Source organism: Mustelus asterias, chromosome 28 (genome assembly GCF_964213995.1).
Source record: "Mustelus asterias chromosome 28, sMusAst1.hap1.1, whole genome shotgun sequence".
Classification (NCBI taxonomy): domain Eukaryota; kingdom Metazoa; phylum Chordata; class Chondrichthyes; order Carcharhiniformes; family Triakidae; genus Mustelus; species Mustelus asterias.
Window position 1 is genome coordinate 7,093,062 of NC_135828.1, and position 12,919 is coordinate 7,105,980.

The 12,919-nt window shown below is 49.2% G+C and overlaps 2 protein-coding genes across 7 annotated transcripts in view; one reads left to right on the forward strand and one right to left on the reverse strand.

Annotated features, from left to right (window-relative positions):
- The window catches only part of micu1 (mitochondrial calcium uptake 1), a 126,577-nt gene extending 118,780 nt beyond the window's left edge, over window positions 1–7,797 (reverse strand). For 3 of the 6 annotated variants that reach the window (XM_078199464.1, XM_078199470.1, XM_078199467.1), the window contains exon 1: window positions 7,668–7,794. The gene's annotated coding sequence lies outside the window, so the exon portion shown is untranslated. Of the gene's footprint in view, window positions 1–7,667 lie in introns of all 6 variants that reach the window. The other 3 variants (XM_078199469.1, XM_078199465.1, XM_078199468.1) reach the window with 2 other exon arrangements.
- A 2,579-nt stretch (window positions 7,798–10,376) lies between these two features.
- mcu (mitochondrial calcium uniporter) overlaps window positions 10,377–12,919 on the forward strand; it is a 174,778-nt gene continuing 172,235 nt past the window's right edge. The window contains exon 1 of the mRNA XM_078199494.1: window positions 10,377–10,557. Coding sequence (XP_078055620.1) covers window positions 10,450–10,557 — 108 coding nt within the window. The 5' untranslated portion in view covers window positions 10,377–10,449. The remainder of the gene's footprint in view (window positions 10,558–12,919) is intronic.

Sequence of the window (12,919 nt, forward strand, 5' to 3'; positions counted from 1 at the left end):
CAATTAAGCATGGCCAATCAACCAAATCTTTAGACTGTGGGAGGAAACAGGAGCACCCGGAAGAAACCCACACAGACACGGGGAGAACGTGCAAAGTCCACACAGACAGTGACCCGAGACCGGAATTGAACCCGGGTCCCTGGAGCTGTGAGGCAGCATTGCTAACCACTGTGCCAGGTTCCCTCTCGGTCATCACTTTCAAGGCACAAAAGAACCATTAAAAATATCTGAGATTTCACCACTGCCCGTCCACCTGACTTTCAGTCATGCAACGTTAGGTTGAGACAGCTAAATGGATTGGTGCAGAAACAACTTAAGTAACACAACCTTAAAGCACTGCAGAGCATTCAGTAGCTACGCCGGAGGTGCCTACTTGCATTGTGATAACATTGAAGGACTTCTCAGTTTTCTGGACAAATTGTCCAACTATCAAAACTATTTTTTTCTCAAATTAAAAACGTGGGACAACACAGACCTGAATTAGATTAAGTGCATGAAGATGATAATGCATTCTCACTGTAATTAGTTTCATGATTCATCATCCATCCAAATACCATTATGCAAAGCGATCAGCCGACCAAATAGTCCATAAATCCAAAATACCACGCATTTGCAAATAAATTAGAGTGTGCTTTGGACAGCATTGATATTTAATAAGAGAGTTGTGAACAGCAGCGCAAGTGATTTGTTTGGGCTGAAAACTATGTAAAAACTGACATTTTTACATTGCCTCCAGAACTTGAGAAGTAAATGTGCTGTAAATAGCACTCCATTAAGGTAAATGCAGAAATGTGTTTTTGTGGAATAACAAATAATACAAAATCATTTGCTCTAATGGCCACAAGAAAGGGTGAATGGAAACGACAGCCACCAAATCTCTTTGGTTCCAAGGTCTAGGGTGATTCAAACAGCTCCCCATCCATTCTAACATTCAATCTTTTTAATTAAATTATTCTACATAGTTTTTATACATTGCTCTATTTGGAAGTTTATTTTACATGTCGATTACTTTTTGCAATTGCCTCAAATCTGTCCTAAAAGCATCTTCACTAGTTTGAAACTATCCACAAGTTCTACTCCGACAGTTCAATTGAAATTATTAACATTTCCACTCCCTTTAATATTACATACTGCCAACAGATTGCCTCTCTGACATCTCATATTAAAAATCGTAATGATACTACGCTATTTTGATTTATTTTATGTTTAAGATTAGGTTGCTTTAAGAGGTAGTGTAAAGAATCAATTTGTCTAAGAAAACATGCAGCTCAAATGCTGAGAATAAGGATAACAACTGATTTTAGCAAGGGATATGTTACTTTGCAGAGTTAATGGACCTTTTGTTTACTTTTCTTCTCCTCAGGTTTTAGACTAGGCATGCAGAGTTATGAGAGTTTGATTAGATTGATTGACAGGGACAGAGTTATGTGGTTAATGGGAGAAGCTAAACTTGCAGGAAAAATCTGTTTCATTTTCATTTGAAAGTAAAGAACAATTGCTGCCTGGAGCTGATGGCAGAAAGAAGTGTCTCTCTGTCTCCCTCTCCAGAAGCTGAAAGCTCCAAGACCATTAACCTAAATCACAAGCAAGCGTGCCTGTGTTTTGCTAACTAATTTTGAAGAGGAGTTTAAGTCTATAAGGGAACTATTACTTGAATGGAGCCAATAGTGATAGGCTAGCAGTTAAGAATTGTATTTTGCCATATTTAAGTATTGTTCAAATGTTAAAAGTTAAGCTAATTCATTTGTTACATCAATGTCAAAATAGAAAAATTTGGGGGGACTAGTTTGGCTTCATAATATACCTGGGGTTTCTGATCTGGTACCTTAACATAGGTCGCTCTGGTCTTTCTCAATCAAAGCCCTGACACTGCATTGCCTCAAATATTTCAATACCTCTTGTTTCTGAGTGAACAAGGTCAAGATGCAATCTCAGTAGAAACCGGTAACATTTGATCTTTATCTCTTCTGACTTAAATATTCTCCTGTTTTGTTCAGTCCTTTAGCATTCTGTGACATTGTTAATTGCTATCCCCCATTGATTGGTTGGACGTGTGCAGCATTCAGTCTGCTAAAACGCATGGGTCTCTTACAGCTTCATCCTTGGCTGTTTCAATGCTATGCCCAGTCTATGTTTGTCTACTTTTCTTCCAACATATATTTGCCCAGAAAAATACATCTGCCATTGCTTTGACATAACTTCTCCAAGTCATTCTTTAGCTTGAACAGCCCTGTCCATTTGCACTACCTCTCCTTCTCATCTGTGAATCAAACCACCTTGTAGTGACCTTCACAATCCAGGTCTGAGCCCAGAAACATTCACTCAGTTCCTTACTCCACTCAATTCCAAACTCGGGTGACTGTCTGTGTGGAGTTGGCACGTTCTCCCCGTGTCTGCGTAGGTTTCCTCCGGGTGCTCCGATTTCCCCCCCACACACCAAAGATGTGCAGTTTAGGTGGATTGAGCATGTTAAATTATCCATTAGTGTCCCAAGATGGATAGGTTATGGGAATCAGGGGTAAGAACATAAGAAATAGGAGCAGGAGTAGGCCATCTAGCCCCTCGAGCCTGCCCCGCCATTCAATAAGATCATGGCTGATCTGAAGTGGATCAGTTCCACTTACCCGCCTGATCCCTATAACCCCTAATTCCCTTACCGATCAGGAATCCATCTATCCGTGATTTAAACATATTCAACGAGGTAGCCTCCACCACTTCAGTTGGCAGAGAATTCCAGAGATTCACCACCCTCTGAGAGAAGAAGTTCTTCCTCAACTCTGTCCTAAACTGACCCCCCTTTATTTTGAGGCTGTGCCCTCTAGTTCTAGCTTCCTTTCTAAGTGGAAAGAATCTCTCCACCTCTACCCTATCCAGCCCCTTCATTATCTTATAGGTCTCTATAAGATCCCCCCTCAGCCTTCTAAATTCCAATGAGTACAAACCCAATCTGCTCAGTCTCTCCTCATAATCAACAACCCTCATCTCTGGTATCAACCTGGTGAACCTTCTCTGCACTCCCTCCAAGGCCAATATATCCTTCCGCAAATAAGGGGACCAATACTGCACACGGTATTCCAGCTGCGGCCTCACCAATGCCCTGTACAGATGCAGCAAGACATCTCTGCTTTTATATTCTATCCCCCTTGCGATATAGCCCAACATCCCATTTGCCTTTCTGATCACCTGTTGCACCTGCAGACTGGGTTTTTGCGTCTCATGCACAAGGACCCCCAGGTCCCTTTGCACAGTAGCATGTTGTAATTTTTTTCCATTTAGATAATAATCCAATTTGCTATTATTTCCTCCAAAGTGAATAACCTCGCATTTGTCAACGTTAGACTCCATCTGCCAGATCCTCATCCACTCACTCAGCCTGTCCAAATCTCCCTGCAGACCTTCTACGCCCTATATGTGGGGTTATGGGGATGGGGCCTGGGTAAGATATTGTGTCGGCGGGTCGGTGCAGACTCGATGGGCTGAATGGCCTCCTTCTGCACTGTAGGGATTCGATGACTCCTGATTGTAAGGGATTCACAATTCTTTTTCTGATCAGCTATCCAAATCATTAACTTACCCGAACAGGAATATTTCCTGGTGCTCAGCATGCTAATGAATTGGCAATGTGCTAGAAGGGTGACTGCAGCATTTTAAAATATTAAGATGAAGCTATTTCACTGATTTACAATTTATAAAACTCCACCCAACTGATTAAACCTTGTTCCATAAACTTATCCTCAAGTCTTGATCAATGAACACCTACATCTATTACTGTGAGATCTTGTGGAGCAGTGGGTAGTGGCCTTGCCTCTGAGCTCAAAGCTCTGGGTTCGAGTCTTACCCCAGGATTTGGTGGCCAAGGAAGGTGCATTCGTAACGTGGTCAAACAGGTTGAGTCTGCAACCTGCAAAATCCTTCCCACACACGGTGATGGCAGGCGGTAACAGCAGGAGAGATTCCTGTGGTGGAAAGAACCTCAACTCCAGACTACAACACACGTGTAAAAGTGCATGTTACCACAGCAACTGGGAATCCAAGTGAAGATTATTCTGAAGATTAGAAATATCTTCACTGTATCGAATCATAGAGGTCTACGACACAGAAGTCCATCTTGGCAGTACCAGTTATCCACTAAAGCAATTCAAAATTAATTGCACTGTGTTCCACTCCCCCATCATCCTAGATTTTTTATTTTCTCTCTGTAGAGAAATTAATTGTTATTCATTATTCCTCTGCCTCAACCAATCACTTTGACAAAGCATTCCAAACTCCAACAACTCTCTGATACAGATTATTATCCCGATTCTCTCACCACCATCCTTAGGGATAATTTTAAATTGATAATCCCGAACCAGGGGAAATGATCTTCCCCAGTTCACTATCAGAACACTTCATCCTTGCACACAAGAACACAAGAGATAGAAGCAGAAGGAGGCCACCAGGCCCTTCAAGCCTGCCCCGCCATTCAGCAAGATCATGGCTGATCTATGCCTGCCTCAACTCTTTTTCTGTGCCATTTCCCGATAGATCTCTGTTCCTCGATCTATCAAATATTTATCCAACTCCACTTTAAATACTTTTAATGATCCAACCTCCACTGCCATTTGGAGCAGAGAATTCCAGAGATTCACCACCCTCTCTCTGCGAGAAGACATTTCTACGCATCTCAGTTTCAAATGACCAGCGCTTTATCTTGTAGCTATGTCACCTTGTTCGAAACTCTCCCACTAGTGAAAACATCTCATCATCTACCCTGTCAAACCCCCTCAGGATCTTATACATTCCTCACTCCTCTAAACTCCAAGGAATACGGGCCCAGACTATTTATTCTCTCCTGACAGCATAACCCTCTCATCCCAGGAATTAACCTGGTGAATCTCCTTTGGACTGCCTCCAATGTTATTATATCCTTTTTAAGGTAAAGGGATTAAAACTGTACGCAGTATTCCAGGTGAGGCCTCACCAACACCCTGTACAATTGCAATAAAACCTCCCTGTTGCAATAAAGCCCAAAATGCCGTTTGCCTTCTTAAGTACTTGTTGGACCTGCTTGCTAGCTTTTTGTGATTCATGCACTGCAACACCCAGATCCCTCTGTACTTCAGTCACCTGCAGTCTCTCTCCATTTAGATAATAATCTGTCTTTTGAATCCTCCTATCGAAGTGCATGACCTCACACTTCCCCACATTAAACTCCACTTGCCAGGTTTACGCCCAGTCACCCAATCTATCTATATCTCATTGCAAAATCACAATATTCTCATGCCCTTCCACCTATCTTTGTATCAAATTTGTAAACCTTACATTCTGTTCCTTCCTCCAGGTCATTAATGTAAGTAGTGAACAATTGTGAGCCAAGAACTGATCCCAGCGGTACTCATTCCACTCTGAAAATGACCCATTTATTCTATCTGACAGCCAGTTTTCAATCCATACAAACACACTTCCTTCAATTCCATGGGCTTTTACTTTATGCACCATCCTGTTAGGCGACACCTTGTCAAATGCCTGCTGGAAATCTAAATACCTTACATCTACAGGTTCTCCTCTATCTATTCTCTCTGTTACATCCTCAAAGAATTCACGCAAATTTGTCAAACATGATTTACCTTTCATAAAACCCTGTTGCAAAACTCACTATTACGCAACAGACTGGTCTTTGGATGTCTGCTTTTCTCAAGATCCACATTTCAGTCCTGCATATAAAGAACAAAGAACAGGAACAGGCCCTTCGGTCCTCCAAACCTGCACCGATCACATTGTCCTATCTAGACCAACTGCTTGTATCCCTCTATTCCCCGTCTGTTCATCTGTCTATCCAGATAAGTCTTAAATGTCGCTAACGTATCTGCCTCAACCACCTCACTTGGCAGCACATTCCAGGCCTCCACCACCCTCTGTGTAAACAAACTTCCCCACACATCTCCACTGAACCTTTCCCCCATTTACCATGAACTTGTGCCCCCTTGTAATTGTCATTTCTGCCCTGGGAAAAAGCTTCCAACTGTTCACCCGATCAATACCGCTCATAATTTTATAAATTTCTATCAGGTCGCCCCTCAGCCTCTGTCTTTCCAGGGAGAACAAGACACTTCAAACCGCAGAAGCAAAATACTGCGGATGATGGGCATCCAAAATAAAAGAAAGAAAATGCTGGTAATACTCAGCAGGTCTGGCAGCATCTGCAGCGAGAAAAAAGCTTCTGCTGGATGCTGCCAGTTGTTGAGTATTTCCTGCATTTTTTATTTTTATTTACTCCAAATCAGTCTTGAGAATACTTTGAAGAATACTTTGCTGAACGACTCTTTACATTTGAAGAATGCGCTCCTTGTCATTCTAACTCTCTTTAAAATTTATCAACCTTGCAAAGTTTGCACCAAATCTCCGTGATTTACAAATCCTTTAAAAGTTCCAAAGAAAGGTAATTGAACTGAACTTTTAACACTGTCTCACTCCATGGATGACGACCGACCTGTTGATTATTTCCAGCACGTTTTGTTTCGTATTCCTGATTTCCAGCAACAAACAGTCAACACTTGAAATTTGCTGGAAAGTGAGACACGTTGATGAGGGTTTTTGTCAGGACAAACCCAAGAATGCCAAATTTCAAATGATCACTGCTGTTAGCAAGTTGCCTCTGATTGGCAAACACTTTTACCTTAGAGAGAGCAACAGGGAACTAAACGCTGCCAAGCTTCTGGCTAATAGAACAGAAGCACATGGCTTGAACATGTTGCTTTTGTTTGCAGAACATGGGTCCTTGCATATAAATATTTGACACTCCTAACAAGCATAAACGAATCTCGTTACGATCAAAACAGATTATCTTAAATTGGTTAAGTTCTAATGATCAGGTGGGGAGGGAGGGAGGGGGCGACACTCTGATCGACCATCACCTTGTCCCCCACGCTCTGATTGAGTTGCCCCGCTCCCCGCACTGACCGACAGTTTCCGCACCCCAGGGCAGTTAGTTGCCCTGCTCCTTCGGTCTGAGTGACCATCACCCCACCCGAGTGAGTCCCCCCAATGTGTCTGAGTGATTGTTACCCTGTCCCTGGAGGCAGAGCCCCACCCCCTGGACAGGCACTCCACCCCCTACAGACAAACGCCCCGCCCCTATAGACGAGCACCCCGGCCCCTACAGACGAGCGCCCCGCCCCTACAGACGAGCGCCCCGCCCCCTACAGACGAGCACCCCGCCCCCTACAGACGAGCACCCCGCCCCCTACAGACGAGCACCCCGCCCCCTACAGACGAGCACCCCGCCCCCTACAGACGAGCGCCCCCCCCAGAGATGAGCACCCCCCCCAGAGATGAGCACCCCGCCCCCTAGAGGCCCCGCCCCTTGAGTCCCCGCCCCTAGAGACGAGCGCCCCGCCCCCTAGAGGCCCCGCCCCTAGAGACGAGCGCCCCGCCCCCGAGGCCCCACCCCTAGAGGCGAGCGCCCCGCCCCCTAGAGGCCCCGCCCCTAGAGACGAGCGCCCCGCCCCCGAGGCCCCACCCCTAGAGGCGAACGCCCCGCCCTGCCCCTTGAGTCCCCGCCCCCTCTGATTGACAGCCGCCGTTCCCACTGGAGATCTGGGTTCCGCGGTCCCAATTCCGAGACCAACCCCGTGTCCGGAGTGAGAGAGAGGGGGATCGGTTCCCAGCCGCAGGCCGCCTTCCCTTACCGTGTGTCGAGCAGCAGCAGCAGCAGCCCCGCGGTTCCCCTCTCGGCCGCCGCGGTCTCCCGGCTCTGCCCCCCCTCAGCGTCCCTCCAACCAACACCGCGTCCGAACGCGACGCCCCGCCAACTGCGTCATCACGCAGCGCCGGACGCAAACCCCGCCCCTCCAGGCGCACTGATACCAGGAAGCAGCGGGCAAGCGGAGTAAACAGGCAGCCTTCTTTACGCACTGCTGAAAACGAGTCCCTGTTGCAAGGTCAAGAATAGAACCTCAAACATCTCCCAGTTCCCAAGCCTGAATTATTGACTCTGTTCCTTCCTTTCTCCACAGATGCTACCAGACTTGCTGAGTATTTCCCAACAGTTGTTTAAAAAAGAACTTCTCGTGTTTATTTTCTGAATTATCCAAGTGCTGTTGTGCATTGGAAAATTGCTGCTCGTTGTTCTTTCCTCAATTCATTTACTTTCGCTAATGATTCTATGATACTCGTGTTGGGGAGAGATTACAGATTAACTTGTCAAATTATTGGTTCGGAACAATGTTGGAGCTTTATTAAAGGATGTTTAACTGTAATAGAGTTGGGGGAAAGAGTTGTAAAGTTTTTCTTAAACTAAGATATCCTTGTAGAGATACACAACATGAAATGGTGAGATGGGAGGCAGCAGGAGAAATGTACATTGTTCAAGAGAGGGAAATGTAATATTTTTTGATGAAGGGAAATCCCCTGGAATTTCAGAAATTCCAAGACATTTAAAGAACTAGGTTTTCTGATTTTGTGTGTGGGTGGGGGGACACTGAATAACGTGGACATATGTTGGTAAACACGAGGCTTTATGTTGAGAAACATTACAGCTGCCGGAAATCCGAAAGTTAAAAACAACCAAACTGCAAGAAAATTAAACAGCAGTTAATCTCTGCAGCGAGAACAGGTCAGTTAACATTTCAGGTGGAAGACCCTTGGTCAGCATTTCCTCTCTGTAATTACAACAAGCGTTTGACCATATCCTTGAGTGCTTTTCAGCTGATTAATTACTTCTGAAGTGCAGTCACTATTTATGAGCCAATTTTTTAACAAATGGTCCAACAACTATCACATTTGAGGCGAACAACTGCAGAATGCGATTGACGTCCATAGAATGTACCCCAACAAGGAATACAACTTTTGGTTGGGGAGGAGAGATTTGGTGAGATGAAACAGATAGAAATTCTTACAAATGAGCTAAGAAAGGGCAGCAGGAATTGTGAATATATAGCACACCCTAACTCCCAAAACCTTCGCTATCTACCCCTATTTGGCGTTGATTTATTTTGAAAGCCGTCTGTCTGTTAGCACTTTATTTGGCTTATTTGAGAACAAAAAAGCATCTATTTGAATAGAGGAAAGCAATTATCGGGGGATTGGGGGGAGAGAATTGTTGAGATGAACACAAGTTCTTACAAATGAGCTAAGGGCAGCAGGAACTGAGTATCCAGCAGTCCCAAACTCCCAACACCTTCGCTATCTGCCCCTAGTTATTGATATTGGTACACAATTGGCGTTGATTTATTTTGAAAACAGTCTGTTTGCAGTTTGAGAACAAAAAAATGTATTGAAAGAGAAAGGAATCATCGGGGGTTGGGGGAGAGAATTGTTGAGATGAACACAAGTTCTTACAAATGAGCTCAGAACGGGCAGCAGACAGTATGAATCCAGCAGCTCCAAACTCCCAACACCTTACAAATGCTCTTTAAAAAAAGAGAGCAGAAATATACAGCAGTTTCCAAACTCCAGCACCTTCGCTATCTGCCCCTAGTTATTGATATTGGTACACACTTGGCGTTGATTTATTTTGAAAGCGGTCTGTTTGCAGTTTAAATAAAAGCAAATTACTGCTGGAATCTGAAACCAAAAGAGAGAATGCTGGAAAATCGCAGCATCTGCAAGGAGAGAAAAGAGCTGATGTTGCGAGTCCAGGCAACCCTTTGTCAAAGCCACCAAAGCTGTTTGCAGTTTACTTGGCTTATTTATTAAAGAGAACGAATACATGTATTGAGCAAGAGGAGAGGGATTACCTGCAGTGCTGCTGTTTCTGGTGTTGGGGTTAGTGCTTGAATGTGGGGTTGGGGTTAGTGCTTGAATGTGGGGTTGGGGTTAGTGCTTGAATGTGGGGTTGGGGTTAGTGCTTGAATGTGGGGTTGGGGTTAGTGCTTGAATGTGGGGTTGGGGTTAGTGCTTGAATGTGGGGTTGGGGTTAGTGCTTGAATGTGGGGTTGGGGTTAGTGCTTGAATGTGGGGTTGGGGTTAGTGCTTGAATGTGGGGTTGGGGTTAGTGCTTGAATGTGGGGTTGGGGTTAGTGCTTGAATGTGGGGTTGGCTGGAGGAGCTGATCCCAGATTCCACCAGGAAATAGTGAATCAACCTGCAGCTCCCAGCCAGCCGCCTTCTGTCGAAGGGGGAGATCTGATTGGCTCAATGTAGCCAATCTTGGACCAATCAGCGTTGCCTCGCTGCTGATTGGCGGGTCGGGGCCATGCCCATTCCCGCCCCGCCTGTATCAAAGGGGCGCTCCCGCTGCTGATGGGCGGAGCGGCTGAGTGACAGGCGGCGGTCCCGCCCCCGGGAAGGGCGCCGCGCTGTGATTGGTCAGGCCGGGATGTGATTGTCAGGGCTCCCGTCCCCGCCCCCTTCCCAAGCCCCGCCCCCACCCCGGCCCCGCCCCCCCCTCCCCACCGCCGCCGCTGCGGAGCGAGAGGGACTCGGACCCCGGGCGCTGGTCGGCTCTATTCTCTCTCTCTCTCTGGGGCGATGGCGACTGCGGCAAGGGCGCTGCTCTCCGCCGCCCTCGGCAGCAGCAGCCGGACGGCGGCCGTCAGCGGGCTGGCCATCAGCGGACAGCGGCAGCAGCAGCGGACGGTGAGTGAGAGGGAGGGAGAGGTGGGCGGGCAGGAGGCTGCTTCCTGGATTGGGGTGACCCCACCCCTGGGTGACCCCAGTCCCCACCCACTTACAGCTTTGGGATACCCTCTGCCCCACCCCCAACCCTGGGGTGCCCTCTTGTCGCCCCCAACCCTGGGGTGCCCTCTTGTCGCCCCCAACCCTGGGGTGCCCTCTTGTCGCCCCCAACCCTGGGGTGCCCTCTTGTCGCCCCCAACCCTGGGGGGCCCTCTTGTCGCTCCCACCCCTGGGGTGCCCTCTTGTCGCCCCCACCCCTGGGGTGCCCTCTTGTCGCCCCCACCCCTGGGGTGCCCTCTTGTCGCCCCCACCCCTGGGGTGCCCTCTTGTCGCCCCCACCCCTGGGGTGCCCTCTTGTCGCCCCCACCCCTGGGGTGCCCTCTTGTCGCCCCCACCCACCCCCAACCCTGGGGTGCCCTCTTGTCGCCCCCACCCACCCCCAACCCTGGGGTGCCCTCTTGTCGCCCCCACCCACCCCCAACCCTGGGGTGCCCTCTTGTCGCCCCCACCCACCCCCAACCCTGGGGTGCCCTCTTGTCGCCCCCACCCACCCCCAACCCTGGGGTGCCCTCTTGTCGCCCCACCCACCCCCAACCCTGGGGTGCCCTCTTGTCGCCCTCACCCACCCCCACCCTGGGGTGCCCTCTTGTCGCCCCAACCCTGGGGTGCCCTCTTGTCGCCCCAACCCTGGGGTGCCCTCTTGTCGCCCCAACCCTGGGGTGCCCTCTTGTCGCCCCAACCCTGGGGTGCCCTCTTGTCGCCCCAACCCTGGGGTGCCCTCTTGTCGCCCCAACCCTGGGGTGCCCTCTTGTCGCCCCAACCCTGGGGTGCCCTCTTGTCGCCCCAACCCTGGGGTGCCCTCTTGTCGCCCCAACCCTGGGGTGCCCTCTTGTCGCCCCAACCCTGGGGTGCCCTCTTGTAACCCAACCCTGGGGTGCCCTCTTGTCACCCCAACCCTGGGGTGCCCTCTTGTCACCCCAACCCTGGGGTGCCCTCTTGTCACCCCAACCCTGGGGTGCCCTCTTGTCACCCCCACCCCACCCCCAACTCTGGGGCACCCTCTTGTCACCCAACCCTGGGGTGCCCTCTTGTCACCCCCACCCCACCCCCAACTCTGGGGTGCCCTCTTGTTAACCCCACCCCCAACTCTGGGGTGCCCTCTTGTCACCCCCACCCCACCCCCAACTCTGGGGCAACCTCTTGTCACCCCCACCCCGCCCCCAATCCTGGGGCGCCCTCTTGTCACCCCCACCCCCCCCCCCCAACCCTGAGGCGCCCTCTTGTCACCCCCACCCACCTCCAACCCTGGGGTGCTCTCTTGTGTGTGTCTCTCCCCTCCCCCCCCAGCCTGTCCAGCCATCCTTAGGAGGGGTGTGTCAAATCCTCCCCAGCTCCCCCTCCCTGGGTGTCTCTGTGTCAGGGAGGGAGAAACTGCACCCCCCCCCCCCCCCCCCCCCGAGGCAGAAAAGGAGGGGTTTACTCACTGCCCTGGGGCCTTTGTTCTGTAAGACAGGCTGCACGGGGGGGAGGGGCGCAAGCAGTAAGGCGACCGATTCTGTGGGTCTCAGCTCAGTTCCCTTCCCAAAAGCAACGGTTCCCCCTCTGAGTGGGTCCTCGTAGCTGACCTTTCCACCAGGAAGCACCTGGACTCTGCCAAGCTGTCCCAGGACATTACTAGCCTTGGGTGCTTTGGGGATTAAAAGTTTTTCATGCCTGAACACTGGGTGGTGGGAATTGAGTGCATGTCCCTGGGCTGAGAGCTAGAGAGAGATACATTAAGCAGGCAGGAGACTGGGGAGTTGCTGCAGGGCTATTTAACATTTGGCTCGAAAGACACAGCTGTTCTGTTGCGAGAAGTATTGGAGGAAATGGCATTGGCATTACTTGGCAGCAGAATTTACGGCTAGGAATTTGACAGCAACCGTCACCGTGCCGAGGACCCTCTCCCCATGCTGGTTGTAACATATGAGCCAATGCTAGTGTGCAGTCCTTGCCTCAAGTGGATGCTGTGAACTAGCATAGTGTGTGTGTGTGTGTGTCTGTGCAGAGTGCAGGCTTCAGCAGGACTTTACATGCTGCAACAGCCCAGTCTTGTGTTCGTTAGTGAAACACTGATGTTTAGTGACCTGATGGTACAGAGTGCAAATGTGGGCTTTCCCCACATGACGAGGCTGACACTTGGCAAGCTAGTTTTAGAATGGTGTGGGTTCATGCTCTTTAAAGGTAAATCCCCAGATTCAATTGTTGTTTGACAGCGTTCAGCCCTCCCCGCACCCCTGCTCTGCTAGCCTCAGCAGAAAGGATGAACTGCCGATCTGCCTTC